Genomic DNA, 27723 nt, shown 5'->3' on the forward strand with positions numbered 1-27723 from the left:
GTTACTTGTCCCAGCTTCTGCCAACCTAACAGTTTGAAAGCAGGTAAAAAATGCAAGTAGAAAAATAGGAACCACCTTTGGTGCGGAGGTAAAAGCGTTCCATGCGCCTTCTGTGTTCAGTTATGCTGACCACATGACCACAGAGACGTCTTCAGACAGCACTGGCTCTTCAGCTTTGAAACGGAGATGAGCACCGCCCCCCTAGAGTCGGGAACGACTAGCACATATGTGTGAGGGGAACCTTTACCTTTACCTATAATAAAGAATTGCAGCCATCTTGCAATTGTGATTTGTTTTTCAGCCAGATGACATACGACACACAATGACATCCTTTATAAATATCGGACAACTGATCCAATTGCATTTATTGGTTCTTTTGGGCAGCCCCCCCCCCCCTTCCCGGATTTCCAAAATGCCTGTCCAGTAATCTCAGGCATTGAGCAAGGACCTTCACGTGCAACAACTTCGATGCAATACGTTAACGCAAGAATATTTTACGTACCCACCTCCTTTAGTTTGCTTGACTTTAAAGAGCTGCATTTCCCAACCTTGGCAGCTTTAAGACTTCAATTCCCAGAATTCCTTCCTAGCATTACTACCTGGGGAATTCTGGGAATTTGAATCCATACATCTAAAAGTTTTCACGGTTGAGAAACACTGTTTAGATTTACAGAGCGGGTGGGCCAGGTACCTGCTTTTTGTTGTTTTTCCTGTTTAATCCTGCCTGATTCTTACAAACAAGTGTTGCAGTTTTCTTGGAAAAGGTTCTTAGAGGTGATTTGCCATTACTTACCTCCTAGGACTGAGAGAAAGTGATTGGCATCCAGAGTTATATGGAACTGGCTATTGATTGACGGAGGGCCATGACAACACACCATGGAAAAGACACCACAAACGTCGCCATTGATCATTGCAACGCCAGATCCCCAGAGCTGCTACCACTCTGGCCCTTTATCACGTTGTTGTGAATCCTATGGATGCAACAATGAAAATTAGGCTGGGGAAAGGATCAAGGCTGAGGCAATCACCAAGCAGATCCAGCTGCCTCTTTCAAAAGCCATATTCGGATCACAGAAATCGGGGCAAGTCGAGATCCCAAATCCAGGGAAAATGATACGGTTGTGGGTTATTTTGTGTTTGTTTTTTGTTGTGTTTGCCAAAACAAGAATCGCTGCACCAGTGGAATGGAGACAGAGATTGCGCGGCTGCCCCCTTTCCTTTTTTCTTTCTCTCTCTCGTTCTTTCTTTTCTTTCTTTCCCTCCCTTCCTTCCTTCCTTCCTTCCTTCCTTCCTCCCTCCCTCCCTCCTATCTTTCTTTCTTCCTTCCTTCTTTTCCTTAGTTCGTTCCTTCCAGACAGCTGGAACGGCCACCGCCTTTTTTCGCAATCGGCGCTCCTGCTTGCTCCGACCCGCCCGCGCGGCAGCCTTTCCCACGCTCCTCCCTTCCAGATGGCGCTGCAGCCTCGCCGCATATCCACGTCTTCCTGTAGTCCCCTCTAAAAGGCCTAGCTCTATGGCTTTAACTCTATTGTGCTTCACCAGGCAATCCAGTTCTCAAGCATGGAATTACATCTTTACAGAGTATCAGAGTTGGAAGGGACCTTGTAGGTCGTCTAGTCCAACCCCACCCCCCCCCCACCCCACCTATACTGACAAGTTTTCTAACCTAATCTTGCGTGGCTTCTTCTCTGGTAATACTGTACTGCAACTAGAACATACAAAACATTTGCTAGACCAATTCTCCAATACAGCTCATCTGAAGCTCTCTCTGGAACCTGCACTGCATATCGGACATTAATACAATTGAGCGAGTCCAGAGATATTTTACAAGAAGAGTCCTCCACTCCTCTGCTCACAACAGAATACCTTATGCTACCAGGCTTGAAACTTTGGGCGTAGACAACTTAGAACTACGCTGCCTTCATTCTGACCTAAGGGTAGTACATAAAATTATCTGCAACAATGTCCTACCTGTCTATGACTACTTCAGCTTCAACCACAATACATGAACACACAATAGATACAAACATAAGGTAAACTGCTCTAAACTTGATTGCAGAAAATACAACTTCAGCAACAGAGTGGTCAATGCCTGGAATGACCTGACTCTGTGGTTTCTTCCCCAAATCCCTACAACTTTAACCTTAGACTGTCTATTGTTGACCTCAACCCATTCCTAAGAGGTCTGTAAGGGGCGTGCATAAGCGTACTAACATGCCTGTCCTAATGTTCCCATTTATTCATATCTATTTCATGTATTCATAATCATGTTTATACTTATATCTGTCATACATGCTTGACAAATAATAAAAATAAAATAATAAAATAAAATAAATGGCTGTCCAATCTTTTCTTGAAAGCTTCCAGGGATGAAGCTCCCACAACTTCTGAAAGCAAGTTGGTTTGCTGTTCTTACTCTCAGAAAGTTTCTCCTCGTTTCTAGGTTGAATATCTCCTTGATCAATTTCCATCCATTGTTCCTTGTCTGGCCTTCTTGGTGCTTTGGAAAATAGGTTGATCCCCTCCTCTCTGTAACAACCCCTGAAGTATTGAAACATTGCTATGTCATCCCTGGTTCTTCCCTTTACAAGACTAGCCATGCCCAGTTCTTGCAACTGTCCTTCCTGTTTTAGCCTCCAGGCTCCTATTCATCTTAGTTGCTCATCTCTGCGTTCTTTCTGGAGTCTCAACTTTTTTATATTGTAGCGACCAAAACTGGATGCAATATTCTAGCTATGGTCTTACTAAGGCTTTATAGAGTGGCATTAGTACCTCACGTGGTCTTGATAGATTCCCCATTAATGCAATTTAGGATTGCATTGGCTTTTTTGGCTGCTGCCACACAGGGCTGTGCGCGGCAGCAGCCAAAATCTTATATTTGGGAGTTTCAGGAGGGTTGTTAGAGCGGGTTGTGAAAAAACCACAGCCTTCCCTTATTATTTGCTCACTACTAGCCAATATTCAGAGATACTTAGCTGCTTGTCAAATTCACTTTTGTTTCTTTACTGAAAAGTTAAGTCTGCCTTGTCCCAAAGGTGCTTTTTCAAAAGGCAACTGGGCTTTGTTTTTCCTTGAAGATGTTTTGCTTCTCATCCAAGAAGCTTCTTCAGCTCAGTTCTTCAGACCTGAAGCTTTTGGATGAGAACAGAAATGTCTTCAAGGAAAAACAAATAAAGCCCAGTTGCCTCTTGCAAAAGCATCTTTGGGACAACCATGACCTGGATGACTGAGAATCTCCATAGACAGTAAGTCCACCTTGTTTTCTTGACAATAAAAATAGAAATGAAGCTCCACTGCGCTGTGGTGGCACGGTGGTTAGAATGTAGTACTGCAGGCTATTTCTGCTGCCTACCGGCTGCCAGCAATTTGGCAGGTTCAAGTCTCTCCAGCTCATGATTGACTCAGCCTTCCATCCTTCCGAGGTTGGCAAAATGTGGATCCAGATTGTTTGGGGCAATATGCAGACTTTGTAAACCACTTGGGAGGGCTGTTAAAGCACTGTGAAGCTGTATACAGTAGAACCTCTGCTCACGACCGTAATTTGTTCCATAACTTTGGTCACAACCCTATTTGGTTGTGGCCCGAATCTAATTTTGGAAATCTGGCGCTTACAAAAAAAAATGGCGGAAAAGGGGAAATTGGCCATGGGGGGAAAATTGTGAATTTTTTGTTTGGAACCTGATTTGGTCGTGGTCAGAAGCGTTCTACTGTATAATTCTAAGTGCTATTGCTATTGGTTCCCTCCATAATAACTCTTCTAAATGGTTTCTTGGTGGTCTCCCATCCCTGTACTAAGCGATATCACTATGGTTAGCTTCCTAACCCAGCTAGAATCAATCTGAGCTTTCATGTGTGGAGAATTCGCAAGTTGAGGCATTCGGAGGGTTGTGCCAGGAAGAAAATGAATGTAACCTGCGGAGGAAGAGAATGAAAGTGTGCATTTCACAATCAGCAAGAACAATTTTATTTCTATACATTCGTTTTCCTGCAAATAAGTGCAAAAATATTCTTCCCAGCACTACATCATGGTTCTGGGTCCGCTTCCAACATTTGTAGACATTTAGCAAGTTTTGCTCTTAAAACAAGCCCTTTAGAAACTTTTCAGTTTATTAGGATTACTTATTTTCGTCCATGGAAAACAAGGCCATCCATAAATAGTGAAAAAAAAAGACAAGTTGGCAGGCACAACAGTACAGTCCATGTCCTGCCTGGTTTGTAGGTGCATTTCCTATTTGTTAAGACTCTTCCTGTGGGTTAGGACCAGCCCTGACAGCAGCAAGGATCTTGTGGGGGAAGGAACCGTATTTCTAAAAAAGTCTAATCAGGAAGAATAGAAATATGACAAAAGTCCAGTCTCAGTTCACCTCTCATTCCGTCTGGGGAATTCTGGGAATTGAAGTCCGCACATCATCAATTTGCCAAGGTTGAGAACCAGCGATACAGTTTATTGATTTTAAATTGTTTTCATTTGAATTCTTTTCTTGCCGACTGGTTTTTTGGTTGTTTTTTTTTAGAAGATCAGCCATACAAACTATGTAAAATATAAAATATCATCAAAGAAAATTACTATTAAGTTACATCTGTATGTCGTTTGTATGCTCCCTGACTCTCAATGGCTCTGGATGGTATTTTAACCACGGGATGAATGTATCTAATCACAGGAGAGATAATCAAGCAGGCCTCAATAGAACTGTGAGGGTGAGGAATGAGGGTGGGCCTAGGAGGGCCATTCTAGAAAAAAATAAATGTCCCTTTTGCCTTCCCAATATTTCCTACCGAATTGCAGCTCCTCTCACAAAACCTGTATGGATCTCAATAGTTTCACAAGGCATCCGACTGCACAGACCAATATCCCTTACGGAGATCAACCCCCCTCATCTATTTTATTTATTTGTTTATTAGTATCCCATCTTTATTATGTTTACAAATAACTCAAGGCGGCAAACATATCCAACACATCTTCCTCCTCCTATTTTCTCCACAATAACAACAACCCCTGTGAAGTGAGTTACACAGAGAGAGAAAGAGAGAGAGAGAGAGAGAAAAGAGAGAGAGGAGAAAGAAAAGAGAGGGAGAAAGGAGAGAGAGGAGAGAGAGAGAGAAGAGAGAGAGAGGAGAGAGAAAGAAAAGAGAGGAGGGAGAGGGAGAAAAGAGAGAGAGGAGAGAGAGAGAAAAGAGAGGAGAGGGAGAAAAAAGAGAGAGGAGAGAGAGAGAGAGAGAGAGAGAAAAGAGAGGACAGAGGGAGAAAAGAGAGGAGAGAGAGAGCGAGAGAGAGAGAGAGAAGAGAGAGAGGAGAGAGAAAGAAGAGAGAGAGAGGAGAGAGGAAGAAGAGAGAGAGAGGAGAGAGGAAGAAAAGAGAGGGAGAAAAGAGAGAGTGGAGAGAGAGAGGAGAGAGAAAGAAAAGAGAGGAGGGAGAGGGAGAAAAGAGAGAGAGGAGAGAGAGAGAGAAAAGAGAGAGAGGAGAGAAAGAAAAGAGAGGAGAGAGAGGGAGAAAAGAGAGAGAAAAGAGAGAGAGGAGAGAGAAAGAAAAGAGAGGAGGGAGAGGGAGAAAAGAGAGAGGAGAGAGAGAGAGAGAAAAGAGAGAGAGGAGAGAAAGAAAAGAGAGGAGAGAGAGGGAGAAAAGAGAGAGAGGAGAGAGAGAGAGAGAAAAGAGAGGAGAGAGAAAGAAAAGAGAGGAGGGAGAGGGAGAAAAGAGAGGAGAGAGAGAGAGAGGGAGAAAAGAGAGAGAGGAGAGAGAAAGAAAAGAGAGGAGAGAGAGGGAGAAAAGAGAGAGGAGAGAGAGGAGAGAGAGAGAGAAAATGACCCAAGATCATCCAGTTGGCTTTCATGGCTAAAGTGGGATTACAATTCACGGTCTCCTGTACCAAGATTTGAGGGAAGTGTCATTTTTAACCTGCCTGCTATGCTAGAGGTTGAACAAAGTACTTCAGTGTGAAACAAGCGCTTCTTTATAACACTTTAATGTGTCAATGTTTTTCAAAGCCATCATCCTTGTTCCTTGGGCTTCCTCTCTGCTGTCTGATGTTTCTCCCCAACGCTAGTATCGTTTTCACTATCTCTGAGAATGCATGGTAGACCCGGACACCAACCCTGTCCTCCAGGACGTCGCTTCTGAGTGGATTTTCCTATGTTTACGAAGCATGGAGGAATTAACAGAACCTTTCTCTCCCACTGAGCATCTTTATGGTTTCCCTCAGGGATGAATCCACTGGCGGGCCACCATTTTCTAATGGGTATTTTCCCGCCACAGAAGAACTTTATGGGGTTTCTGGCGTGCGCGTGTGCACCACAATAGGCTTCCTGAGATGTGCGCTAGAGAGAAAGTCTTTTCGCATTGAGGACACACCATACCTGTGGCCTCTCCTAGGTGGGCTCTTGTGTAGATCACAAGCTGGTGATTGAAGATCTGCATTCTGCCTAAGTGCTGATACCACTTCTGTAATGCTTATTTTTTTCACCAGCCATCCCCTCTCGTTGAAGCTTTTGCCAAGGTCTAAATAAATACTTGTGAAGCTTCTCGCCCTGGGGTGTTTAAAAGATGGCAGCTGATCCGGAAACTTGGGAGCATTCATACAGGCTTCTCTCCTTCGCTTGTGTTTGATGAGGGCATCTCACCCAATGAAACTTTTGCTGCAGTTGAGCTTTTCCCCCCCTCAGGAACTTGACCAGAACGCCCTTTTCCCCCCAAAAAAATTTTCTACATTCAGTGCATGTGTACAGTTTCTCTCACGCACGGAACTTCTCATGTTTAATCATGAGTTGATTTTGCGGCGAAACCTTTCCTGCAGTTTGAAGGTTTATGTGGCTTCCTTCCGGTTTGGATGGTCTTCAGGAGATTTGCTTAAAACCCAAAAGAAATTTCCGCGCTCTGAGCAAACATGATTTTGTTTTTCTTGTTGAGGGTTTTCCTGTGGAATAAATGGGGTTTGCTGTTAATGTTCTCAAAGAGTAGATTATTTACGCAGTTATCCTCTACTTGCACGTTCAAACACTGATAGTTGCACACCATCTCTGGCGCCTCTTAATTCCAGACTTGGTGCCCCACTGAAAATTGGCTTCGCTTAAACTTTGATCGCCATCTTCAGGCAGGAAAGTTTCATTGGCTTTCTTTGCTGTCTGCCTTTGTACTCCTGGTGGATGCACTGGCTTTCTTTAATCCTGGAACCCCAGAGAAGTGATCGTTTGACTCCTTTTAATGGAATCTTCCAAAATCTATTTCTTCAGATCTTCCCACCTGGAAGGTCTTCTCCTTATGAGTTGTCCCATATCCACCATATTCTGAGAGAAACAGAAAAGTGTTTATGTCACATTGCCCCCCAACAATGAATTTCATTTACAAAAATGTCTGGTATAAATTCCAGTGTTGATGGGTCCCCTTAAGCAACTAGTCTTCCTACCTCCATTTGACCTTGTCTCTAAAGACCAACTTGTCTTCTCCCTCCTGTTTGACTTAGGAAATCCCTAATTCAAACAGAATAAGAGAGTTGGAAGGGACCTTGGATGCCTTCTAGTCCAGCCACCTGCTCAAGCAGGAGACCCTATATCATTTCCAGCAAGTTGCTGTCCATTCTCTCAAGCATCCTCATGTGATGGTTTTCAGCATTTATCTCAGACCTTGGCTTGGGAGACCTCCCCATCAAGAAGACTCTTTTTGAAGCTGGCAGTGTTCACATATCACTAAGCAGCCATTGATTTACTTTTAAAGTTCTAGTGGACAACCATTTAAATATGAGCCAGCAGTGTGCAGCAGCTGCCAAAAAAGCCAACACAGTTCTAGGCTGCATCAACAGAGGGATAGAATCAAGATCACGTGAAGTGTTAATACCACTTTATAATGCCTTGGTAAGGCCACACTTGGAATACTGCACTCAGTTCTGGTCACCACGATGTAAAAAAGATGTGGAGACTCTAGAAGGAGTGCAGAGAAGAGCAACAAAGATGATTAGGGGACTGGAGACTAAAACATATGAAGAACGGTTGCAGGAACTGGGTATGTCTAGCTTAAGAGAAAGAAGGACTAGGGGAGACATGATAGCAGTGTTCCAATATCTCAGGAGTTGCCACAAAGAAGAGGGAGTCAAACTGTTCTCCAAGGCACCTGAGGGTAGAACAAGAAGCAATGGGTGGAAACTAACCAAGGAGAGAAGCAACTTAGAACTGAGGAGAAACTTCCTGACAGTTAGAACAATTAATCAGTGGAACAGCTTGCCTCCAGAAGTTGTGAATGCCCCAACACTGGAAGTCTTTAAGAAGCTGTTGGATAGCCATTTGTCTGGAACGGTATAGGGTTTCCTGCCTAGGCAGGGGGTTGGACTAGAAGACCTCCAAGGTCCCTTCCAACTCTACTATTGTATTGTATTAAAGCATCCATTTAATGGGCTCATTCACCAACATTTGAAATACCATGGTCACCTGGTCCATACAATATTCTAAACCAGTGATTGTCAACCATTTCTTCACCACACTCACCCTTTAAATACCTTTTATAGCCACGGACCATGGGGCATGGTGAAGACATGGTTGAGAACCACTGGCTTAAAATATTGCATGGATCAGATGACCATTCAGTTTTGCATTCAGTTTTGGTCGCCACAATGTAGAAAAGATGCAGAGACTCTAGAAAGAGTGCAGAGAAGAGCAACAAAGATGATTAGGGGACTGGAGACTAAAACATGAAGAACGGTTGCAGGAACTGGGTATGTCTAGTTTAATGAAAAGAAGGACTAGGGGAGACACTATAGCAGTGTTCCAATATCTCAGGGGTTGCCACAAAGAAGAGGGAGTCAAACTATTCTCCAAAGCACCTGAGGGTAGAACAAGAAGCAATGGGTGGAAGCTAATCAAGGAGAGAAGCAACTTAGAACTGAGGAGAAATGTCCTGACAGTTAGAACAGAGGAACAGCTTGCCTCCAGAAGTTGTGAATGCCCCAACACTGGAAGTCTTTAAGAAGATGTTGGATAATCATTTGTCTGAAGTTGTGTAGGGTTTCTTTCCTGGACGGGGGGTTGGATTAGAAGACCTCCACCAAAGTCCCTTCCAACTCTGTTATTCTATTCTATTCTATTCTATTCTATTCTATTCTACTCTACTCTACTCTACTCTACTCTACTCTATTCTAAACCAATGGTATTTAAAATGTTCAGCATAACGTTTATTCAAGCCTTTGCAGACCCCTCTGTGATGACCAGAGCTTGAAAAACCACTCTTCCAAGCTAATCAAACCACCTTACAACTATCTCTAGATGGCCACACTTCAGTTCCCAGAATCCTTCCTTCCTGATCTTTGCAACACGATAGCAATGGGCCAGAAGGGTGGGGTGGGAGTCTCCCCTTTCTTATACCCAGGCAGAAGCTAGACAGCTGTGTTGGCGATGGCCAAATGTGGATTCCCACCCAGAGCCAGCGTTTGGTGACCCATAAGATGAGAAGGACTGCGCAACCAACTTGTTCTACAAGATGTTGGCACTTCCTGGGGTTTTCAAAAAGAGAGCAGAAAAGCAGCATGGGGTCAAAGCACTTCATATTTGCAATGACTGACAAGTCTACTTTAGGGGTGTCAAACTTGTGGCCCGCGAGCCGGATGCGTCACGCGCTGGCCACCTCCAAGCCTGGTTTAGCGAAGGGGGAGGGGGAAGTTGTGAGATGTCACGTGACGACAATGTGACGACGTGAGTTTGACACCCCTGGTCCACATCCTTACCTGGTGAGTTGGCCTCCTCTTCACTCTCTTGCTTTATCTCCAGGGAACGCTTCACCTCCACAATCTCCAAGGCCTCTTCCTCCAATTGGGGAGATATTAGTATCGTATAATGCTGGGATTGGGATGCCTGAAAACAAAAACAAAAAGGGAAAGTTGATTCAGTTCAAAGAAGTTCTGCACCAGGCTTCCTCTCCAGTCCCTCCAAGATGAATAAGATTCAAGCCCTATTGGAAGAGATGGGATCCAACTTAGAGATCAATCAGTTAATCAATCAGAATAGAGCTGGAAGGGACTTTGGAGGTCTTCTAGCCCAACCTCCTGCTCAACCAGTGATGGTGAACCTTTTTGGCACCGAGTGCCGAAAAGGAAATGCGCATGCGTGCTTGTCTGGAGAGAAGCTGCCCAGGGGGCATGCATGTGCCGGAAAATGAACTTCCTGTTTCTGGTGCGCACATATGCGCCAGTCAGCTAGTCTTCCTGTTACTGGTGTGCATGCGTGCACAACGATCAGCTGGCAAGTGCGTGTGCTCACGCTGGAAAACGGAAGACCAGCTCTTCCAGATTCCAGCACTGCTGTATGCACGAAGGCCAGCCGATCATCACATGCGCATGCGCACCAGAAGAGGAACGGGCGATGGCTCCGCGTGCCACTTTGGCCACGCGTGCCATAAGTTCACCATCACGGCCCTATACTATTTCAGAGATAAGCCCTCGTTAAGACCCCACCCACTGCGTTGCACCTGGTTGCAGGAGGTGGGGCGAGGCACGTGGGTAAAAATGAAGCTAGGGCGGGGAAGGTGGGTGGAGCTGCAGCCAGGCCTCGCACACTCTGATACCTGCCTGGCCAGCCACTTCTTCCGCAGCCACTTGCCGCTGTTTGCGCATGTCACCCCTGGCCTTCGTTTCGCTGTCACGAGGCCTTCAGGAAAGGAAGCTATGGATTGAGGCACGTGACGCCCACCGACTTCCATTTTGCCATCAGAACAGTGGTGGGATTCAATTTTTTTTACTACCGGTTCTGTGGGCGTGGCTTGGTGGGCGTGGTAGGGGAAGGATACTGTGAAATCTCCATTCCCTCCTCACTCCAGGGAAAGGATACTGTGAAATCTCTATTCCCTCCCCACTCCATGGGAAGGATACTGTGAAATCTCTATTCCCTCCCCACTCCATGGGAAGGATACTGCAAAATCTCCATTCCCTCCACACTTCAGGGAAAGGATACTGCAAAATCTCCATTCCCTCCCCACTCCAGGGGAAGGATACTGTGAAATCTCCATTTCCTCCCCACTCCAGGGGAAGGATACTGTGAAATCTCCATTCCCTCCCCACTCCAGGGAAAGGATACTGCAAAATCTCCATTCCCTTCCCACTCCAGGGGAAGGATACTGCAAAATCTCCATCCCCTCCCCACTCCAGGGAAAGGATACTGTGAAATCTCCATTCCCTCCCCACTCCAGGGGAAGGATACTGCAAAATCTCCATTCCCTCCCCACTCCAGGGAAAGGATACTGTGAAATCTCCATTCCCTCCCCACTCCAGCGGAAGGATACTGTGAAATCTCCATTCCCTTCCCACTCCAGGGGAAGGATACTGCAAAATCTCCATTCCCTCCCCACTCCAGGGAAAGGATACTGTGAAATCTCCATTCCCTCCCCACTCCAGGGGAAGGATACTGTGAAATCTCCATTCCCTTCCCACTCCAGGGGAAGGATACTGCAAAATCTCCATTCCCTCCCCACTCCAGGGGAAGGATACTGCAAAATCTCCATTCCCTCCCCACTCCAGGGAAAGGATACTGTGAAATCTCCATTCCCTCCCCACTCCAGGGGAAGGATACTGTGAAATCTCCATCTCTTCCCGATCAGGTGGGACTCGGGAGGCAGAGAATAGATGGGGGCGGGGCCAGTCAGAGTTGGTATTTACCGGTTCTCCGAACTACTCAAAATTTCTGCTACCGGTTCTCCAGAAGTGGTCAGAACCTGCTGAATACTACCTCTGCATCAGAAGCACGGACAGATCTCATTTCTCGGCTGCAGAGCCCTTTCCTAAAGGCCTCTGATAGTGAAACGAGGCAGGGGGGACGGTGTGTGCCTCGATTCGGAGCTAGTTTCTTGGCTGCAGATGCCTTTCCTGAAGGCCTCGACAGTGAAATGGAGGCCAGGGGCACTGCATGTCAGCAGCGGTGAGCAGACACAGAAGAAGTGGGCCAGCAGCCGCCACATGGGCTCCTGCTTGGTGGGGCTATGCGAGGTGCGACAGTGGAAGGCATTCCCTGAAAATAATACTTGGTGCCTCTTTTGGAGGCAAAACAAATACATAAGAGCAGGTCTTATTTTCGGGGAAACACGGTATGTAGAAAATCTAATTAATAGGTTGTCCTCGGGTTTCAACGACTCATTCAGCACTTGTCCAATGATATGACAGCACTGAATAAGGGGGACTTATGCTCTTACTCTGAAATCCCCATGGCAATTTGATCAGAATCCTGATTCTCAGCTCCTGATTCTGACATCAGAGTGAGCCACGTCACATGATCACCGTTTCATACATTCCCTGCTGGCTTCCCCAAAGCAAAATCAATGGGGAAGCCGGTAGGAAAGTTCACTAAGTTGCTCCTGCCAGTTATGGTCTCCAGGAGCCGTGCTAAGATATGCAAGATCATGTAGTCCAGCGGTCGCCAATGTTTCCACCTTTGGAGGCCCAGTCCAGCGTGAGTGGGGAGGGGGCGTGTGAGTGGCAGGCGCACATGCATGCACAGAGCTCCACTGGTACGGATGGTGGGCACTTGCCCTCGAGTTGGAGGCTCCATTCGTGCAAGTGGATGGGCTTGAGCTCACACGTGCTACGCTTCGTTAGCACAAGTGGAGCTTCACGCGTGAGCACAAGCTCCCTCCACTCCAGCACCCTCCACACGTGCAAGTGGAGCTTTGTGCATAAGTGCAAGGTCCCACCACTGACATGAGTGGAGTTTCGTGCTTGTTTGCCCATCACTCGCGCGGCCCAGTTTCAAAAAGACCGCGGCCCAGTAGTGGGCTGCAGCCCGGGGTTTGGGACCCCTGTTGTAGTCGGTTAGCATCTGGCTCTCTTTGGCTCCCCACACTAAGTACAGCTTGCAAAGGGGCCACAGGCTCACAGCTCTGACTATCCATCACATGAGGTCTGCTATCACATGAGGTCCTCTCTTAACGTCCAGTGCCATCTCCCAGTTACAATGGCAAGGAAGTCTGCTGGGATTGCAGTTGCTAAGCAATGTGGTTATGACACATCGTATTTCACAGCCACGTTGTTTAGCAGTGGAAACTCCAGCCCTGTTTGTGTTCTATTTTGAGGAGTCCCTGTATTCTATAAGTCTAAAATTAGGGAATGATTATACTGCATTACCAAAAAAAAAAAAAAAAACAACCCCAAACCATGCAGGTAGTCCTCATTTAGAGACCCCCAAACAGGACTGAACTCAGTAATTAATATAAGCAGATGTTAACTGAAACCCACAATTAGGATTATGATCTTATGGGGTAGTTCTCCTTTAATGACTACCTTGATAAGCAGCCCTTTGCCGTTACTAGAGTGAAGAAAAAGTAACTTCACAAGCAATCCTTGCATTTATGATCTTCACAGATCTGAAAAGCAAAGGAAAGCTAGAGCAGGATCATACCCACAATCCTCTATACTTCATATTTAGAGTAGAATAGAATAGAATAGAATAACAGAGATGGAAGGGACCTTGGAGGTCTTCTAGTCCAACCCCCTGTCTAGGCAGGAAACCATATACCACGCCTTAAAAACTTCCAGTGTTGGAGCATTCACAACTTCTGGAGGCAAGCTGTTCCACTGATTAATTGTTCTAACTATCAGGAAGTTTCTCCTCAGTTCTAAGTTGCTTCTCTCCTTGATTATTAGCTATTTGTCTGAAACGGTATAGGGTTTCCTGCCTAGGCAGGGGGTTGGACTAGAAGATCTCCAAGGTCCCTTCCAACTCTACTATTGTATTGTATTGTAAGAAGCAATGGGTGGAAACTTGTATTGTATTGTATTGATTAGTTTCCACCCATTGCTTCTTACAATACAATACAATAGCAGAGTTGGAAGGGACCTTGGAGGTCTTCTAGTCCAACCCCCTGCCTAGGCAGGAAACCCTATACCACTTCAGACAAATGGTTATCCAACATCTCCTTAAAAACTTCCAGTGTTGGAGCATTCACAACTTCTGGAGGCAAGCTGTTCCACTGATTAATTGTTCTAACTGTCAGGAAATTTCTCCTCAGTTCTAAGTTGCTTCTCTCCTTGATTAGTTTCCACCCATTGCTTCTTGTTCTACCCCCAGGTTCCCTAAAAAATAGTTTGACTCCCTCTTCTTTGTGGCAACCCCTGAGATATCGGAACACTGCTATCATGTCTCCCCTAGTCCTTCTTTTCATTAAACTAGACATACCCAATTCCTGCATGTTTTCTTCGCTTTATAAAAATGTGACAGTTGTAAATGGGAGGATTGGTCACTTTTTCACCAACACTGTTTACTAACTCTGGTTATACTGGAAGAAAACAAAAAGCAGTCACTAAATGAAAGCCACCTGGTCCCAAGGGGTTTCGAAATGACAGTACCTGTAAGCATCAGATTGGATATAAATCCTTGAAAATATTCATAGTTGTCTGTGTTTTCAGGAACATGGGATCCACTGGCGTAGCTGGTTGACGGCTGTGGATCTTCTGGATTTTGTGTTCCTGTAGATGGGCAGGGCAAAGGGAAGGGAAGGGGAGCTGGGGGAGGAGTAACTTTCTTCAGGAAGCCGCTCTGTTTGTTTTCTTTATCATTCTTTTCTTTCTTTTTTCCTTCATATATTTCGCGGTAACATTTTAAGATTTCACACATTTCCCAGTGTACCCTTCTAAAACGTTCCACATCCGGATCCATGCTCTCTAATTCGGATAAAATTTTGTTCACACTCGAGAAAACACTGGCCAATCGTCTCAGGCTGAACGTTTTGGGGCGCACCTCCACAACTTTCCTTTCCTCTTTCCTTTCTTCTTTCCTTTCTTCTTTCTCCACCTCTTCTTCCACGATCTTTTGAGCTTCCAGTTCTTCCTTCAGTTCAATTAAATCTTCGTTGGATAGCTCCCCTTCTGTATAAGCCACCAAATTTTTCACGTCTTCGGCATCGACCTCTAAATCAAGGAATCGCGTGAGCGTCAAAATTTTCCGATTTATTTCGTCCAAATTTGGGATTCGGTGAAAAAGCTCCAAGTTGTTTGTGAGAGCAACAAAACGTTTTAAACACTTCCTCCAAAACTCTTGCATACTCTTCCCGCTCACGTCCTGCCAGGCGATTGCAATGTTTTCAATGCAATGCAGGATATTGTAGTTTTTCCAAAACTCGCGCACCGTTACTCTATCATATTCCATCGCAGCTAAGGCTTTGGCAAACACTGCGTGCAAATAGTACATCTTGAATGCCGAGATCATCCCCATTCCCACAGGCTGTAGGAGAGCTGAGGTGTTTTGTGGTAGATAAACTACCTTTACATCAGGGTGGAGACTGTCAGGATGTGGGGGATGTCCAGGTGCTTTGTCTAGGAGGAGGAGAATTTTAAAAGGAATCCCCTTTTTTTCACAATACTCCTTTACTTGGGGTATGAAACAATTCGTAAACCAATCCTCAAAAAGGACAGGCGTCATCCAGGCCTTCCAATCAAATCGGTAATAAATGGGCCGCGTGTCCTGGCTTATGTTTTCGAACATACAGGCATGATCTGATTTAAGGATCAGGAATGGCGTCAGCTTGAATCCGGCGACGTTTCCACCCAAGAGTAAGGTTACTCTGTCCTTGAATGCTTTGCACCCAGGCATTGCTTGGGCTTCTCTGTGTATGTAGGTCCGCTCCGGCATTCTTTTCCAATACAACCCAGTTTCGTCCACTCTGAATATCTGTTCCGCGAAATAGTTCTCTTCCGCTATGATCCCATCGAGTTCATTCAGAAAGTGTCTGGCAGCTTCTTCGTCGGCCCTCACCGCATCACCTGACGGGTGCGTTTTCTGGTAATGAAATCTTTGCTGGAATCGCATAAACCAGCCGTGGCTGGCTGTGAATATTTCGGTGCTCTCCTCGCCCGTTTGTTCCTTCAGCATTAAGAAAATGCTGCGCGCTTTGTTCTGAATGAGGAGGAGGCTAACCGGCAGCCTCTTTTGTATCCGATCTTCAATCCAGAGGATCAGGAGTTTCTCCATTTCGTGGACGAGGCCTTTTCGTTGCCTTGTTATACTTGTGTTCATGCCAGCTGCTCCTTTTAGCGCCTCTCTGATCCTCGCTTTATCCTTCAAAATGGTGGAGATGGTGGAGTGGGCCAGGCCTACCTCTCGCGCTATTTTAGTCACCTTCTTCCCGGCCTCATACGCTTTGATGATCTTCATCTTCAAATTGAGATCGATGGCTTTCCTTTGCTTCTTGCTACTCGCTTCAGCTGAAACAGGGTGTTTTCTCTTGGAAGGTATCTTGGTATGGGATATAAACACACACACACACAAAAAAGTGAAAATAAGAGCAGGATATATATCGGCTACTAACTGTACAGCTTACAACTACAATTGAGCCCAAAATTGCTAAGCGAGACAAGTGAGTTTTGCCCATTTTACAACCTTTCTTTCCACAGCTGTTAAGCGAGTCACCGCAGTTGGTAAGTTAGTAACACAATTGTTAGGTGATTCTGGCTTCCCCATTGTCTTTGCTTGCCAGAAGGCAGCAAAAGGAGATCACATGACCTGGGACACTGCAACCGCCATAAATATGAACCTGTTGCCAAGCGTCTGGACTTTGATCTCATCCCCATGGTGATTCTGTCACAGTTTTAAGTGTGACTTTTTTCAGTGCCGTTGTAACTTCGAAGGGAGACTATACAAATGGCTGTACGTTGAGGACTATCTGTAGTAGTGAAGATGTGATTGACAGAGATGCTCTGAAACTCATCAATGCACATTTGGATAGAAAATGATTTTTTAAAAAATTAAGTGTCGTATTTGCGAACAGTGGCTAACTGAGGTGGTTAATAAATGAGGAGTGCCTGTAACTCATTCTGGGCAATTTGGTTAAGCCAGTTTGGTCTAATCATGGTAAGGAGCCAGGAAACTATGAGTTCTAGTCCTGCCTTAGGCATCAAAAATCAACCAGGTGACTATCGGCCAATCACTCTCTTTCATCCCAAATCACCTTGCAGGGTTGTTGTGGAGAAAATTGGAGGAAAAAGGAGTATTAGCTATATTTGCCACCTTGAGTTGTTTATAAAAATAAAAAGGTGGCATAAAAATAAATAAAAATTTACTTCAAAGGCAACGGATCGCTTCCTTGCTTACAAACCATTGGCTGACTTCTCACAATATACTGTATTTTTCAGAGTGTAAGAGGGTGAAAATTAGGGTGCGTCTCATACGAACCCACTGGCCCCAACCCTTTGGCCTCTGCCTCCCAGCAATTTACCTCCTGGCAGCAAACAGGGAAACTGGGGCTTGCGGAGGCTGCAATCTATCTTCTTTTAAACAGCAGAGAATAACTATACTTCCAGAAAGCACGCCAATTTTAACAGCATCTGTACAAGTAAAGTCTGAAATGTAACACTACAAACAGTGTCTATTGTCTGTACTGTTTGCTGTTTGTTGCAAGGAGGCAAATTGCTGGGAGGCAGATATTTTTCCCTTGTTTTCCTCCCCAAAATCTAGGTGCATCTTATACTTCGGAACGTCCTATACTCTGAAAAATACGGTAAGTCTAACAAGCCACAATAAAGCCACCACTATTCCCTCTAAGGTGCGCGGCTGCGCGGCCGTGCAGGTGGCAAGAAAACACCGTGCAGCAGTTTCCAACTGCCGCGCAGTGTTTTGTACTGTCACAGGCGCCGGAGGCTGGGGAGGTCCTTTGCAGGCGGCTAGAACTGGCCGCCCGCCAAGGACCTCTCCGGACTTGTTTTGATGAGCGCGGGGCAACTGAGTTCAGCAAAGCAAGCCCGGGGAGGTCCTTTGTGGGGGCCAATCCTAGCTGCTTGCGCCCGGCGCTGCAGCTAAAGTTAACCCCCAAAGCCCCTGCTGCTACCGGAATATCTGTTGCCGCCTCCTCCTCCTCTAACAGCACCACCACATTTGCTGCCCAATGCTGCGGCCGAGGTGAAAAGCCGCCAAAGCTCCCGCCAGCGCCCCCGCCCGTGGCAGCGGTGCCTCCCCCTCCGTTCAGAGCACCTGAGCTGGGCCCCGCGTTACCCCTGCCCCCTCCTCCTCTGCTGTGGTTTTGAGGAGCCATGAGGCCGCGGGAGCCAGTAGGAAGGCGGCGGAGGGGGTGCAGCAGGGGAAAAAGGCCTCATGGCTTCTCAAAAGCACGGCGGAGGAGGAGAAGGCAGCAGGGGTAACGCGGTGCCCAGCTCAGGTGCTCCAAGTGGAGGGGGACGCGCCGCCGCCGCTGCCACGGGCGGGGGCGCCAGCGGGAGCTTTGGCTTCACCTCAGCTGCAGCGCCGGGCAGCAAATGTGGTGGTGCTGTTGGAGGAGGAGGAGGAGGAGGTGGCAGCTGCTATTCTGGTGGCGGCAGGGGCTCGTCGGCATCTTCAGCAGCAGCCCTGCCCCCTGTGAAAAAAACCAAAGATGGAGCAGATCCACGCAGATGATGTCGCCGAAACATGACTGGAGGAGGAATTCTGGGAGTTGAAGTCCACAAGTCTTCAAGCTGTCAGGTTTGAAGACCCCTGGGTTTTTTTTTCCCCTAAAGGGTTAGTGGTGCCAGGATCTTGCAACTTGACAGCTTTAAGACTTACATGCTTCAATGCCAGAGTTCCTGAGCCAACATGACTGGAGGAGGAATTCTGGGAGTTGAAGTCCACAAGTCTTCAAGCTGTCAAGTTTGAAGACCCTGGGGTTTGTTTTTTTTCTAAAGGGTTAGGGGTGCCAGGATCTTGCAACTTGACAGCTTTAAGACTTACATGCTTCAAATGCCAGAGTTCCTGAGCCAACATGACTGGAGGAGGAGTTCTGGGAGTTGAAGTCCACAAGTCTTCAAGCTGTCAGGTTTGAAGACCCCTTGGGGTTTTTTTCCCTAAAGGGTTAGGGATGCAAGGATCTTGCAACTTGACAGCTTTAAGACTTACATGCTTCAAATGCCAGAGTTCCTGAGCCAACATGACTGGAGGAGGAGTTCTGGGTGTTGAAGTCCACAAGTCTTCAAGCTGTCAGGTTTGAAGACCCCTTGGGGTTTTTTTCCCTAAAGGGTTAGGGATGCAAGGATCTTGTAACTTGACAGCTTTAAGACTTGCGTGCTTCAAATGCCAGTTTCTGACCCAATATTTTGGTTGCTAAGCAGGAGCGTTGTTAAGTGATACTATATAACACTTTTAATTAAGGGGGTACCTTGAATAAACATAACTTTGAGTTTCAAATAATACAGATTTCGTTGTTGTCTTAGATGACACCTGTGAAAAAAATTCAGGTGCTGCTCAGGCATGAAAATGTGACGCTCAAACACTATACTTTTCTGCTCACACTGAAAAAAAATTAGAGGGAACATTGAAAGCCACTTCTCTTTTTGTGGCTACATCAGTTAATGACTGTTCTCAAGTACAGCGGTAGTAAACAGTGGAAAAAGATAATTTTCTGACCAATGTGCACGCTTATGACCAAATTTCTGCAGCTGACAACAGGACACGCCAGACTTATAGTAACGTTGCCATTTCTGAATGAGGGAAATTTATATGAGACAGCAGCATAGCGGTCTTTGCAGTCTCTCTGTCTCCCTCCCATCCTCTCTCTCTCTCTTTCGAAGAGGCCGTCCCTCAAATAATCCACCCCAAGGCCCTAACGGGCTTTAAAGGTAAAAACCAGCACCTTGAACTGGATCCAGAAGCAAACTGGAAATCAATGCAGCTTCTGGAGCAGAGGTATAACGTGTGGCTGATTCTGCACCAACGGAAGCTTCTGCCTAGTCTATCAGGGCAAGCCCCATGCAGACTGCATTACAGTAGTGCAACTGGGAAGTGACCAGAGCATGAGTGGCCATGAAACAGAGCCTCCAGATGTAGGAAGGGGTGCAAAACACAAAGATGGGCAAATACCCTCCTTAGCCATGATTGCCACCTGCTCTTTGAGTAGTCATTAGTCCATCCCATCCCCAATCTCAGGTGCCAATCCAGAAGGATACCATGACTGACAGTATCGAAGCCCCCTGAAAAGCAAAGTAAGGAAGACTGCACAATCGCCGTCCTGCTCCTGTCAGGGACCATTCAAAAGCACAACCAATATTCTTTCCGTCCCATACCAAGGCATGAATCCTGATGGAAAGGGATCCCGATAACTCGGCAGTGATCTGGAGTTCCCAAGCTGCTGTTAAAAAATCCAGGACTTCCAGAAGCCGAGATGTTTTAATCTCCTACAGAGGTGAGGAACTACGTACGATATGGCTCTTTTATGACTCGTGGGCTTCAACTCCCAGAATTCCCGAGCCAGCCATGTGAGTGCAGTGAAGATGGTGAGAATGTCTGAAATATTTGGGGGGGCGGGGGACACCATTAGATCAGGATTAGGGAGGATTGACCCCACAAAAAAACCCTGCAACTGTGCTTTTAGCTGAAGCATTTGACAAACGGCCCTCATTAGTTCAACTAGAACACCTTTATATTCTGTAACCGTGATGGCAAACTTTTGGCACGCGTACCAGAGGTGGCATGCAGAGCTCTGTTTGTGGGCATGCACGCTGTCTGTTGCCAGCTGCTCTTCTGGGTTCTGCATGCACCAGAAAACAGCCACCTGAAAAACTGCCTGAAAACGGCCCCCCAAAAAGCCTGAAAACGGCCCAAAAAACAGGCATGCGTGCGCCAGACAGCTGGTCTTCGAGTTTCCAGTGCGCACACATGCGTGTGCATGTATGCGTGTTCCACTTTGGGTACTCAGTGCTGAAAAGGTTTGCCATCACTGTTCTATAGCAAAGAGCAGGCTTGCTTTTATTTTTTTTCCTGATCATAGAATACTCAACGAAACAGAACATCGAAAACTGTACCACTCCCTTCTGCTTTTCTATTTATTTATTTTTTCCTTTTAAAGACCCTCGCGTGGGGGACGGGGAGGTCGGAGTGCCTTTCCTGACATTTACATGGAACTCACAACAGATATTTTCTCTTTGCACCCAGAGAGAGAAATATCTGCCGCTACAGGTAGCCTTCAACTTAGGACCGCAAGGGAGTCCAAAATTGCTTTTGCTAAGTGAGACAATTGTTAGGTGAGTTTTCCCCCGTTTTACATCTTTTCTTGCCGCAGTTGTTAAGTGAGTCACTGCAGCTGTGAAGTTAGTAACCTTTGTTGTTAAGTGAATCTGGCTCCCCCCCCCCTTTAAGTTTGCTTGCCAGAAGGTTGCAAAAGGGGATCACATGATCCCGTGACACTGCAGAAAGGTTGCAAAAGGGGGGGGGCGTCACATGACCCCAGGACTGTCAGAAAGATGAGTCAGTTGCCAAGCGTCTGAATTTTGATCACATGACCACAGGGATGGTGCAATGGTTTTAAGTGTGATAAACACTCATAATGTCGTGGTCTGCTGGTGGCCAGTGAGCTGGCAGCAGAGTCGGACAGTGAGGAGGTTGGTGAGGAACATGGGCCAGCCCTGGAGTCTGGGGAAGGCTTGGATGAGGGCTCTGCGTCGGGGGCAGAGAGGGGGCCAGGACCAGCTGGGAGTTATGTGCTGCCTCCAAAGCCTCCAGAATCAGACATCAGTGAGGCAGAGGAACAGGGGGAGCCTGTTCCCAGTGCGCGCATGCGCAGAGCTGCCAGAAGGCAAGAACAGTTAAGGCAAAAGGGGTGACTTGGGTGCAAGGCTTGGAGATGATTGGCCCCTCCCATAAGACATAAAGGAGGAGTAAAGGCATGTGAGCCTTTGCAGGAAGCAACTTTGTTCGTTCTGGTCGGTTTAAAGTCTTAAGCTTTGTTTTGACTCTGTGCTCTGTGTGGCCTTGCAAAGCTAATTGCCAATTAGATGTTTGGCAGTGTTTCAAGGGAGAAGGTGGGTGCTTATCAGCCTCATCCCGAAAGACTTTGGCAGACTTCTGTCGGACTCTTTACAAACTATTGGCGACTCATTACGGGCTGTGAAGAATGTAAATCACAGCTGTTGAAATAAAAAGAGGGTTTGGGGGACTAAGAGTGTGCTTTTTACTGTTTCAGGAAGCCTAGGTCAGAACACATAAGTCACTTTTTTCAGTGTCATTGTAACGCTGAACGGACACTAAATGAATTGTTGTAAGTTGAGGACTACCTGTACTTAGGATCAAACTCCCAGCTTCTGATTACAAGGCAAGAACTCCACCTCTAGGACACCACACCATTTCCCCTCTGAATCTACTCCAGAATTATCTGCTGCAAAACATTGTGCTCTGGGCCATCCTCTTGATCGGCATAGACCACAGGTGTCAAACTAAAGGCCCACAGACTGAATCCCAGCCAAGGAGGAGGCAGCGGGACAGGGAAGCACGTTCCTCCCCATTAGCAGGCCAGGCAGGGGAACAAGTTGGGAGGCCGTGCGAGAAGTCTGTTTCAGGTGGCAGAAGAACGGGAGGAAAGTGGCCTTCCTGGAAGTGTAGTGTGCATTCAGCAGCTGGAAGCTCTCCTGGACAATTGGCCCCGCAGGATCCGAGAGGGGTGTTGGAGAGCCCTGAGCTGACAGAGCCTTCCTGCAGGTCCTCTTCTTACTCTTGAGCAGAGGTGTCAAACTCAATTTCATTGAGGGCCACATCAGGGTTATGTTTGACCTCGGGGTGGGGGGCTAGGCGTGGCTGGGGTGGGCATGGCTGAAGTGGGCGTGGCCAGCTTGACATCACTCGTGTCGGGGGTACCTGTGGTGGCCACGTTCTAAGGCAGGACTTCCCTCAGACCCTCGCTCACTCTCATTATAATCTGCCTTCCTTCCTTTCTTCTTTTTGCTAGCAGAGGGCTTCATTTTCGCTGGCAGAAGGCTGCAGCAGGCCATCGTGGGCAAAAACGGGGCCCGGGACGGCCGCATGTGGCTCTCCCGAGCTCCATTTTTGCTGGCAGAGGCACCGCAGGCCATCCTTTGCTGTTTCCAGGACAGCCCGATGGGCAAGACCTAAGGACCCCCTGGGCCAAATCGGGCCCCCACAGGCCTTGAGTTTGACACCCCTGCTCTTGAGCCAGCTTTCCTCCCGCAAAGTCTCACAAAGGCTAACAGCTTCCATGTGCTGAGGCTCACACTCTCCAGAGGCAAGTGCTGGGTGTTTTGCAATACACTTTCCCAGAGGAAAGCTGGGCTGAAAGTGGAAAGACAGCTGAGAAATGGGTAGGTTTTGCCTCACTGGGCTGATCTCCACCCCTCGCAATAGCCCTTAAGTTGATTTCCCAGGAGCGCTTGCAACACGAGCGGCCGAATATAGGTTGCAGATTTGGTAAGCCCACCTCCCTCTACTTCTTCCTGGCACCTTCGTCCAGGGACCTGCTTGCCAGGATTTCTGCCTCACCATCCTGCTGCCTCTATCCTGGCATGGCAAGCTCCCTTTGGCTTGAGGGAGGCTCCGTTGCCCTGCTGTGCTCAACATGGGCATTCCAGGCTTGCACCCTCACTCAGAGACTGGATCCTGGGGTGTTCTGATCTTGGCTTCCCCAAAAAGCACCAGGCAGAGTCCTGGTCCCTACAAAACCCCTTTTATTAAACGAACGTGAATTCCTCTCATTCATATTCAGCAAGGCTTGGCAAACAGTCCTTCAAAGGAATATTTATGACTACAGACCTTATGTGTCTTGGAAAGCTGCCATGTAAATATTTTCCACATGAGACGCTGTGCAAAGGAAGGCTGGTCTCTGAGATTCACGGACAGATCTTCACACTCCTGAAACGAATCTAATGAACGAACGAACGCATTGTTTCCTGCAAAAGCCCACTCCCCTTTCGCTCCTCTTTTATTTCCTATGGAAGGGGCCAATCATCTTCCACCTCTGACATTACTCCCAGGTCTACCCTGATTACTGGGTTGTTTTTTTCTTCTGGCAGCTCTGCGCGTGCGCACACTGGGAACAGGCTCCAGCTGTTCCTCTGCCTCACTCTTGTCTAACTCCGAAGGCACCTGATCACTGCCAGATGGCCTCGGCCCCATCTCTGCCTCTGATGCAGAGCCCTCATCAGAACCTTCTCCAACCTCCAGGACTGGCCCATGCTCCACCCCAAACTCCTCACTGTCTGACTGCTGCCAGCTCCACTGGCCGCTGGCAGCCCACAACAAAAGGGGCATTAGCAGGAAGAAGAAGACGCCGAAGATCAGCTGGGGGGGGGCAGCGGTGGCAATTCGGCAACAAAGGTATGTGGCAGAGTGCAGGATACCCAAAAGGAGGGAGATGAGAGACAAGATATACAGGTGGAGGGAGTTGAAATGCCCATGTGGTCGTAAGCGTGGGCAGGCTGCCAAGCCCTAAAATGTGGATTGTGTGATGGCATGGGGCTTAACTTCATGGACAGTTGTAACTCTTATTTTTTCAGCACTGTTGCAACTGGATGATGGGTCATTAAATGAATGGTCTTCAGTCAAGGAATATCTCTATTAGGCTAATCATCATCTTTTCACAGGCAGCCAACATTGAAATACAAACTGACATCTGCTACCATAGCTGGCTAGTAACCCATTTCACAGCAATCTTCATAGCTTTAAGCAACCCACCCTCCCCGTTGCCCACCCCATTCCTCCCCGTTTTTCGGCCTTTGGGGACTGGATACCTCCTGGTGCTGCTCAGCATCCTGCGGACCGAACTGCCTGAGCTGCAGGGGCCACTGGCTCCCCAGATCAACTTCCTCCAGGGACTCTTCCACCTTCACCTTCATGCAGAAATCCAGCTTCTCCCTGTCCATCCAAGCTTTCCCACTGATGTTCGGATCCCTTTGGAGCACGGATTCCCCTCTGGCTTCCCCAGAACTCTCCTCGGGGGGATTTTCCTTAATTCTCCCCCAGGGGACCTGGAAACCCCTGGCATCGTCGTCCAACGGAGGCAGAGCTGCGGGGAGTGCTGCCACCCTTTTCAAGAATTCCTGCCATTGAAAATCCCAGCGTTGGTGGATTTCCTCCTGTGACTCCATCTTAATGTGGGATGGGCCAGCCCCGGCCAAAGAGTCCCCGATGGTCCTGACTTGCACAATGAAAGGGTCTCTTCCCCCACTCTCGGTTCTCTCTTCTTCTTTGATTACCACACGCCTCTGCTCCTCCATCGCTGTTCCTCCCTGCAGTTCCAGGAGAGAAAAGGAAAGGAAGAAGGGAAGAGTAAGGAGGGGCCCCACAATGTGCCAGGAACAAAAGGGACCTTTTTTTTCTACATCTGTAACACGAATGACTTCTTTAACATTTGCAAGGTATTCTCTCACTGGAATAAAGATAAATTCCCCATCCTGAATAAAGGAATGAATCCCATGCCTGAGCTCAGTTAAAGCCACGGGTACTGGTGCTTCAATTATCCCGGTTGGTTCCAATGTCCCTCGCAATTTCTCTCTCTAGGTTTGGGGCGTTTACTTACAAAATTCTGTGAACCTGGAAAAAGCTCCCTTGGTCTCTGGGGGGAAACTGGCCTTTCAAAGGGCCATAAAAACCGCTTTATTTGATTAGCGATGTACTTTTAGGGCCTGCTCGTCCACCCTGAGCTGGTTTAGTTGCGAGCGAACAGCCAAGCTAATTTATTTTCTACAGAGATCGATAGGGATACACAGAGAGTCCTCTCTTAGCAACCACAGTTCAGGGTGGAAACTCAGTTGCTAAGCAGCGTGGTCGCTAAGCAGAAAATCACCGCCCGTGAAAGAGTTTATGATGTCACTTCCCCTTTCAATTGTTAAGCAAAAGTGGCATGGTTGCTAAGCAGAAAAGCATGTGACTTGCTCCTTCTGATTTTACTGCCAGCTTCTCTATTGACTCTGCGTGTCGCAAGCCAATTGTGAAGGGAAGGAATGACGAACATGTGACTCCAAGCACACTGCAACAGTCATAAATGTGGGAATGGGTCACAAAGCACTTCTTTTTTTTCATTGCAACAAGCTCAAATGGCTGCGGCAGAAGTCATCATCCCCACCCCCACAGCCCCAGACTTTCGATTGGCCAAAGAAACCAATCATTTAGGCCTGGGGGAGGTCTTGACAATAGTGTGAAGTTCTTACCAGGCTGTTTTGAGATGCTCCAGAGAGAATTCTGCTGCTGGCTGGCTGTGATTTTTATGTTGTTAAATTCATTTACAGGTAAGTCCTCAACTTACGACCGGTTTCTTTGTGCCCTTACAATGGACCTTTACGACCTCCATTCAAAGCTCCACATCTGCTCCCTCCCCGTGGTCACATGATCAGCCCACCCTTTACAGCGTCCCGCAGTCACATGATTGTGATTTATGCTTTTTTGCCGGAAACCGACATTTACTTCTGGTTTCCAGCAAAAAAAACAACAACCCACCACCCACTACAGACAATAGATTCCCTTAATGAGTGTTGCAAAAAAAAAAAGGTTGTAAAATCAAGTGCAGCGATCCGCTTAACAACCAGCATGACATATGACAATTATTCCGGGGTCAATTGCAGTCATGCAGCGAGCGCTACCTGTATGGATACTACATATTTGCCTATTGTTTATTTTTACTTATTATTAAATGTCTAGGCTGCCCATGTTGCCGAGGTGGCCCTAGGTTTAACCTCTTTTTTAAATTATTATATTTACTCTTTGAGAGCCACCAGAGTTGATTAGATGAGATCAGGGCCCCTGCAAATCAAATATTTAATAATCACATCATTATCAGAAGAGCGATCATGTGAGAGCAGCCGCACAGGTCCCAAAAGACGATTAAAAATATCTTTTTTTCAAAATGGTCACTGCACAAATCGGTTGGTAAATGAGGTATAGATAGATTAGAGATAGATAGATAGCAAGATAGATAGATAGCTAAGTAGAGGGGGGAGGGGGGATAGATAGATACAGCCAGAGAGAGAGAGAGAGAGAGAGAGAGAGAAATGATAGATAGATAGATAGATAGATAGATAGATAGATAGATAGATAGATGATAGATAGATAGATAGATAGATAGATAGATAGATAGATAGATAGATAGATAGATGATAGATAGATAAATGATAGAGGTAGGTAGGTAGGTACGTAGGTAGGTAGGCAGGCAGGCAGGCAGGCAGGCAGGCAGAAATGGATGGATGGATGGATAGATAGATAGATAGATAGATAGATAGATAGATAGATAGATCAATCTTAGATAGATAGATAGATAGATAGATAGATAGATAGATAGATAGATAGATAGATAGATATATCAATCTTTGATGGAAATTTTTATCCAACAGTCACACTCTCAAGCTCAAACATTTCAAACAAAGCTATGAAAACAAAACTCTTAGCAAATTGACACATACCACATTGATTACAATAATTGATTTAATTCATTTGGGGATGAAGGCGGCGGCGGCGGCGGGGGGGGGGGGGAGGGAGTCTCCGCCACACTCCTACATATTACCCCGTTGCAAGAAATGGCAACTATCTATCCCAAACTGGTTCGGTGTGAAAACGGGCGGCAGAGACTAGACCATCGCCAGAAGTCCCAGCCGCCTCCTTCAAAAAGCCACACAACCGGATCAAAGCAACCAAGGGAGACGGGATAAGAGCCCGAGATGATCTCAGATCCAGCCGAGATTCCCACCCCCGCCCGCCGCCCCAAATGAAGTGCTAAAGTGCCTCTTGAGCTGCACCTGCGGGGCAAAGCGTTGAGCCCCTGGGCTGCCTTGCACGAGTGAATGGGAGCCGGAGGAGGAGGAGGAGGGAAAGGGGACCCCCGCGGCTGCTCCAGCGGCTTCCCCCGATCCACCCTACCTTCTTCCCCGGTGAAGCCCCCGCGCCTGCCTTGTTTTGCCTTCCTTCCGTCCAGGCAGCCAGCCCCCTCTGCCCGCGGGAAGAGCCGCCGCCTCTCCTCTCCTCGCCCCGATCTGCCGGCCACACGCCTCCCTTCCAGCTGGGGCTGCAGCCTCGCCGCCCATCCGTGTCCTCTCC

At 47.2% G+C, this 27723-nt stretch overlaps 1 protein-coding gene across 1 annotated transcript; it reads right to left on the minus strand.

Moving 5' to 3' along the window:
• Nucleotides 1–4500: 4500 nt before the first annotated feature.
• LOC309385190 (tigger transposable element-derived protein 1-like) lies at nucleotides 4501–27722 on the minus strand. Its single transcript, XM_081939339.1, has 5 exons — nucleotides 27547–27722; nucleotides 24429–24926; nucleotides 14304–16188; nucleotides 9702–9828; nucleotides 4501–7278 (listed from the first exon to the last, which is right to left on the minus strand). Exons 2-4 carry the CDS (start codon nucleotides 24912–24914, stop codon nucleotides 9722–9724), a joined length of 2478 nt encoding a protein of 825 aa, XP_081795465.1. The 5' UTR covers nucleotides 24915–24926; nucleotides 27547–27722; the 3' UTR covers nucleotides 4501–7278; nucleotides 9702–9721.
• Nucleotide 27723: the final 1 nt, after the last annotated feature.

The sequence above is a fragment of the Natrix helvetica genome, assembly GCF_964273705.1.
Source record: "Natrix helvetica genome assembly, chromosome: 1".
In the NCBI taxonomy this organism is placed as follows: domain Eukaryota; kingdom Metazoa; phylum Chordata; class Lepidosauria; order Squamata; family Natricidae; genus Natrix; species Natrix helvetica.

Bases quoted from the DNA above. Each gene is read 5' to 3' on its own strand.
- LOC309385190 (XM_081939339.1), bottom strand. From the start codon at position 24,914: ATGGAGGAGCAGAGGCGTGTGGTAATCAAAGAAGAAGAGAGAACCGAG. The intron at 16,189-24,428 runs GTATCCAGTCCC...TCCCATACCAAG, and splicing joins ATGCTGAGCAGCACCAGGAG to ATACCTTCCAAGAGAAAACA. The intron at 9,829-14,303 runs GTACTGTCATTT...TTTTGTTTTCAG, and splicing joins ATCCAATCTGATGCTTACAG to GCATCCCAATCCCAGCATTA.